We start from the raw sequence: 6,214 nt of genomic DNA, 5'->3' as shown, positions 1-6,214 counted from the left end.
AGGGTTTAGGGTTTAGGCTTTGAGGTTTAGGGTTTAGGGTTAAGGGTTAAGGGTTTAGGGTTTAGGGTTTGGGTTTGGGTTTCGGGTTTAGGGTTTAGGGTTCAGGGTTTAGGGTTCAGGGTTCAGGGTTTCGGTTTCAGGTTTAGGGTTTTGGTTTCAGGTTTAGGTTTTCGGGTTTCGGGTTCAGGGTTTGTGGTTTGGTTTGGGGATTTGGGGTTTTGGGGTTTTAGGGTTTAGGGTTTAGGGTTTGGGGTTTAAGGGTTTGGGGTTTCGGGTTTGGGGTTTGGGGTTTAGGGTTTGGGGTTTAGGGTTAGGGGTTAGGGGTTAAGGGTTTAGGGTTTAGGGTTTAGGGTTTAGGGTTTCGGGTTTAGGGTTTCGGCTTTGGGGTTTAGGGCTTAGGGTTAAGGGCTTAGGGTTTAGGGCTTAGGGTTTAGGGTTTTAGGTTTAGGGTTTAAGGGTTTTGGGTTTAGGGTTTTGGGTTTAGGGTTTGGGCTTTGGGGTTTAGGGTTTAGGGTTTAGGGAGGGAAGGAAAAATAGCGAGAGCAAGCTGCTGCAGGCGATTGGAAGACGAAACTCTACCCCACTGGCCATACCATCTCCCCTGATCACCGTTCACCATATTCCTCGCCGATCACAGGTACTCCTTACTCCTTTCACATTGCACCATCCATACACCGACTAAAAAACCCATACACTACCTGTTTTCTCCATCTTCTTCACCAGCCTCTTTTTTTTCTGCAAAAACCTACACACCTACCATGCTGTCTCAAGTCATACCACCGTCCATCTCTCCCACTACCACTACCCCCACATTATCTCAGCCGCCTCCCAAACCAATACTGAAACCACATAAAACCCATACTAAGACTACATCCCAAGCTGGCCAGACCTCATGGGCAGATCGTGTTCGAGTTTCTGACTCAAGTACCCGTTTCACTTTAGATTCTATTCCAAGACAACCAGTGGGGCAGTGCCTCAAAATTACAGAACAAATGCTACTGGACAACATTGAACAATGGACAAGATGTATGATTGGTTTCTTTCCAGGATTCAAAATGCCATATCACGCAGTTAACGCCATTGCTTCTAGGGTATGGCGTCAGTGTGGTCTTGAGAATGTTATGACCACAGGCAATGGTTTCATGATCTTTCGGTTTAAGACAGAAGAAGAGATGCATGCTGTTCTTGAAAAAGGGCCATGGATGTTTGGTGGGAAGAATATTATTCTTCAACAATGGCACCCACGATACAACTTTGACAAAAGCAAAATTTCCACCCTTCCAGTGTGGATTCGGCTTCATGGTCTGCCCTTTCCTTTATGGTCCAAGCAGGGATTGAGTTTGGCAGCAAGTATGGTTGGCCGACCATTATCATGTGATGAGCTCACATATAATTGCACTAGACTTGAATATGCACGCCTATGTGTTGAAATTGATGCATCCTTACCTTTTGTCCACAGCTTTGAAATTGATTGTCCTCTCTCTGCAGCTCCTATTACAGTGACAGTGGACTATGAATGGAAGCCAACGCGTTGTGAGCAATGCAAATTCTTTGGCCACTCATGCAAGTCCTCTACCGCTACTGCATCTCCTCCACAAACCACATCCATGCCAACCACATCCCCTGCCATATTCCCTACCATAATACACAACACTACCACAACCATCCAAGACAAAGCTCACCCTGCCTCCCTATTACCACTAATTTTGCCGTCCATCAATATACCCCATACAACACATTCTCAACCTTTATCCCAGCCTCAACCACAACCTCCACCTCTGCCTTTCTCCCAGCCTCAACCCCAGCCTCCACCTCTTCCTTCCTCTCAACCTCATCCCCAGCCTACACCACTGACTTTATCCCAGTCACAGCCACAGCCTTTGTCCCAGCCACCTATATATGATCTCCAAGCACTGGAAGCCTGTGACTCCAACAATGATTCAGGTACTGAATGTCCAGAACTTCAGCCTCATCATATTCCAATTCTTAATCCGGGTACTTGTTTAGAGAGTAAAATGGATTCCTTAAGAACTATTAGTGCAACTTCTGCTGCTACTTTAGAGACTTCGGTAGGAACCTCTCCTGTTTTTGAACCCCCTGATACACTTCATTCCCCATCTTCTTCCCCACAAACAGTGAGGAAAAAGAAGGGAGGGAAGAGGAAAAAGGAGGCCAAAGGCCGTTAAACCAATACCCCCTATCTCTAAATAAATGTTCATAGTTGGAAGCTGGAACATATGGGGTCTCAATAGTCTCCAAAAACAAAAAACCGTCCATGCATGGACACAAAAAAACAACCTTGACATCATTGGCCTTTTAGAAACTAAGATAGCTGCTGCTAACTTAGCATCCATTGAACCAAGACTTGCCCCCTCTCATTGGCAATACATCTCAAACACAGATTCCCACCCAACTTGCCGAATCCTTGTTGGCTGGAACCCTCATAAACTACACCTTACCTCCTTACATTCCTCCTCACAATGGCTAACATGTGAAGCCACCCAACCAACCCAACCTACCCCTATCCGTATCACCTTTGTCTATGGCCATAATACACCTGCCGAACGGCAAGCTTTATGGCACTATCTTACACAGGAGAGTTCTCAAAATGCTTGTATCCCTTGGATTGTAATGGGAGACTTCAATGCAATTATGCACCTAAGTGACAGGTCTGGTGGGGATATTCATTGGCCATGCTATCAAGATGATTACAACAAATGTATCAGCCATTCTGAGCTCCTGCAAGTCCCTTACACAGGCATCAAATACTCCTGGCATAATGGCCAATATGGCACCAGTTTAATCCAAAAGAAGCTCGACTGGATTTTTGGCAATGCATGTATGTTCTCTACTTGGCCTGCCGCACATGCAACTTTCCAACCGCGCAACATCTCAGATCACAGTGCTATGCTACTCAGTCTCCATAACACCAACCAGCATCGACACTCATCATTCAAATTCTTAAATATATGGGCGGATCACAGTGACTTCCTTTCTACTATAGCCTCCTCATGGCACATGCCTCTTCCTGGTAACCCCATGTTCCAACTTACTTCAAAGCTGCGCCGGTTAAAGCCTGTCTTGAAACAACTTCACTGTCAGCACACAGACCATATCTCCAGCAGAGTCGCTCAAGCTAAAGCATCATGGGATGCAGCCCAATTTGTTCTTGATAGACATCCTGACTCAGAAGAAGCCAAAGCCAATGAACGTACACTTGCTGTTACATACATGCAACTGTATAAAGCTGAGGAATCCTATTTCAAACAAAAATCAAGAGTCCAATGGCTTGCTCTTGGTGATAGGAACACATCTTTCTTTCATAAATCATTGTTGCACCGCCAGGTCAGAAATCGTATTCATCACTTGCAAGATGATGTAGGTAATATTATTCATGAACAACAGGAGATAGGACAGCTGGCCTCAACTTATTTTGAACGACTGCTCTGTGCCCCTCATCCCCCCATCCTTGAAGACATGCAAGCCATCTACCCCATAACCATCTCAGAAGCTTCCAAAGCTGTGGCCGAGGCACCAGTCACTAATGATGATATCAAAGCAGCATTATTTTCCATCGCAGACAATAAAGCACCAGGGCCTGATGGATATAATGCATTTTTTTTCAAGCAAAGCTGGGATATCATCAAAGTTGATTTCATTGCAGCTATCAGGTATTTTTTTTCTCATAACACACTGCCCCGTTGTGTAAATGCTACAAGAGTAGCTCTGGTGCCAAAACAGGAACATCCAGCATGCTTGAATGATTTCAGGCCAATCTCTTGCTGTAATGTTATCTACAAATGCATTGCCAAATTACTTGTGATCAGGTTAAAGTCAGCTCTAGCCGATGTCATTGGTCCCTCACAGTCAGCATTTTTGCCTGGACGCAGTATTTCGGATGCCATTCTCCTTACTCAAGAGCTCATGCATAATTACCATCACAAAACAGGACCTGCCAGATGTGCTTTAAAAATTGACTTGAAGAAGGCCTTTGATACAGTCAGCCTAGAATTCATCCTTGCAGGGCTGCAAGCTATTGCTCTCCCTCCTAACCTGCTTAACTGGATAAAAATATGCATTACAACGGTTCATTACACCATTAATATCAATGGTGAATTGCATGGGTTTTTCCGGTCTACTAGGGGTATACGGCAGGGCGATCCTCTGTCACCTTACCTCTTTGTATTAGCAATGGAAGGCTTGAGTGGCGTTATTCGCCAGACCATCAGCAACGACAAGTTTCAGCACCATTGGCGGTGCAAAGCCACAAATATAACTCATCTTTGTTTTGCAGATGATCTCATGATGTTTTGCCATGCGGATGTTACCTCTATCAGTATGCTCAAAGCTAGTTTAGACAGATTCTCATCACTCTCGGGTCTATATATTAATCTTGCCAAAAGTTCTCTCTATCTATCCGGCATTGATGGCAGTTTGAGAAGCTGCATTGCAGACCGAATAGGAATCCAGGAAACAATGTTGCCAGTGAGATACCTTGGAGTTCCTCTCATATCCACACGCCTTACACACACAGATTGCATTCCTTTAGTGGAGAGAATCATTGCAAGAATCAAGCTCTGGACATCTTCATCTCTCACCTATGCTGGCAGATTGCAACTCATAAAATCTGTGTTATTCTCCATCCAAGTGTACTGGTCCTCAATCTTCATTCTTCCATGTGCAACCATTAATAAGATAGAAAGCATATTGGCAGCTTTCTTATGGCGGGGTACCTCTCTCTCTTCGGCAGGAGCAAAGGTTGCATGGCATGCCATTTGTTACCCGGAACAAGAAGGAGGGTTAGGTATCAAACGGCTTCAAAAGTGGAACCAAGCTGCAACACTCAAGCATATTTGGAATCTTTTAACCAACAAAGCCACTGTCTGGACATCATGGATTCATGCCATTCTTTTACGTGGAAAATCATTCTGGCAGGTTCCTATGCCATCCAATCCCTCCTGGTCTTGGAGGAAGATTCTGCAGAGTCGAGACTGGTGCAGAGGCTGGTTTACAGTTAACATAGGCAATGGTTCCTCAACATTTTTGTGGTATGACTATTGGTTACCTGAGGGGAAGAGACTTGTCGACATTCACCCACTGCGGACACTTACTGCCACAGGATTGCCATGGAATGCACGAGTCTCCAATATCATCAATGACGGGCACTGGAACTTTCCCATGGATATCACGGTGTTGCATACAAGCTGGCAATCAATTGTGTTCCAACCAAAGCAGCATCATGAAGACCAGTGGGTTTGGACAGGCCATTCATCAGGGAACTTCAGTATTAGATCAGCATGGGATCTTATTCGGGACAAACGGCCTCTCAACAACATCCACCTGTTGTTATGGTTCAAAGGTCACATTCCTCGACAATCTTTCATCCTTTGGTTAGCCGGTCTTGGTCGGTTGCGCACAATGGACCGGTTATATTCGGCTGGGATCATAAGGAATACATCATGCATCTTATGTGGAACTCACACAGAGACACATGCCCACCTTTTCTTTGAATGCCCAACTTCTCAAATTGTCTGGCAAACTGTTAATACCAGAGCAAATATTTATTGGCCATGCTGCACTTGGCCGAATCTACTACAATGGGGTGCAACACAATACTGCCGCAAGGATGATATACAGCACCTTATAGCACGCTTTTTGCTCTCAGCCACTGTATACATACTTTGGCATGAACGCAATAAGAGAGTCTTCAACAACCAACATCAATCTGCACCAAGTATAGCAGAGGAAGTTTTTCAACAGGTTAGAACACAAGTAACCACACTAGAGTTTTCAGGCAACATACCTACTGCCATTCGCAACATCTGGGGGATCATGGACTGAAGAACCAGTTGCTGTTGCGAAACTTGCAGGACTACAAGATTGCAATTTTGAAGCACCGAACACTCTGTGAAACAATTCATTGTGGAATGGAGTCTGGGGGCCAATTAATTACATTGACACTGTTTCTCACTGTTCACGTAAAGATGCATGGTTTTTTTTTTTTTTCCTCTCTTGTCGCTCGGGAAGATCATTACATGCATCATGCATGGCTGTCACACAAAGGCCATGTATAATTTTTGCTTCTTTCTCTGATTATTTCTCCTCTGTAAAACGGCATCTAAGTTCCTTTGTTGTTTCTTTTTGCTATGTAATTTCTCTTGGGGTATGCCCCTCGTAATTATGTAGCCACTTTTCTCTTCTATTTATATACATC

General features: G+C 44.5%; 1 protein-coding gene across 1 annotated transcript; it reads left to right on the top strand.

Moving 5' to 3' along the window:
• The first annotated feature begins 758 nt into the window (after window positions 1-758).
• Window positions 759-5,841, top strand: LOC133688127 (uncharacterized). Its single transcript, XM_062107514.1, has 2 exons — window positions 759-2,178; window positions 2,402-5,841. The coding sequence occupies exons 1-2, from the start codon at window positions 759-761 to the stop codon at window positions 5,839-5,841; spliced, it is 4,860 nt and encodes a 1,619-aa protein (XP_061963498.1).
• The last annotated feature ends 373 nt before the right edge of the window (window positions 5,842-6,214 follow it).

Source organism: Populus nigra, chromosome 3 (assembly GCF_951802175.1).
Source record: "Populus nigra chromosome 3, ddPopNigr1.1, whole genome shotgun sequence".
NCBI classification, from domain to species: Eukaryota; Viridiplantae; Streptophyta; class Magnoliopsida; order Malpighiales; family Salicaceae; genus Populus; species Populus nigra.
Note: the sequence above shows the minus strand (reverse complement) of the source record. Positions and strands in the feature narration are given on the sequence as shown.

Coding starts and splice junctions, on each gene's coding strand:
- LOC133688127 (XM_062107514.1), top strand. CDS start 759: ATGCTGTCTCAAGTCATACCACCGTCCATCTCTCCCACTACCACTACC. Junction 2,179..2,401: donor GAGGAAAAAGGAGGCCAAAG/GCCGTTAAACCA, acceptor TCTCAAACACAG/ATTCCCACCCAACTTGCCGA.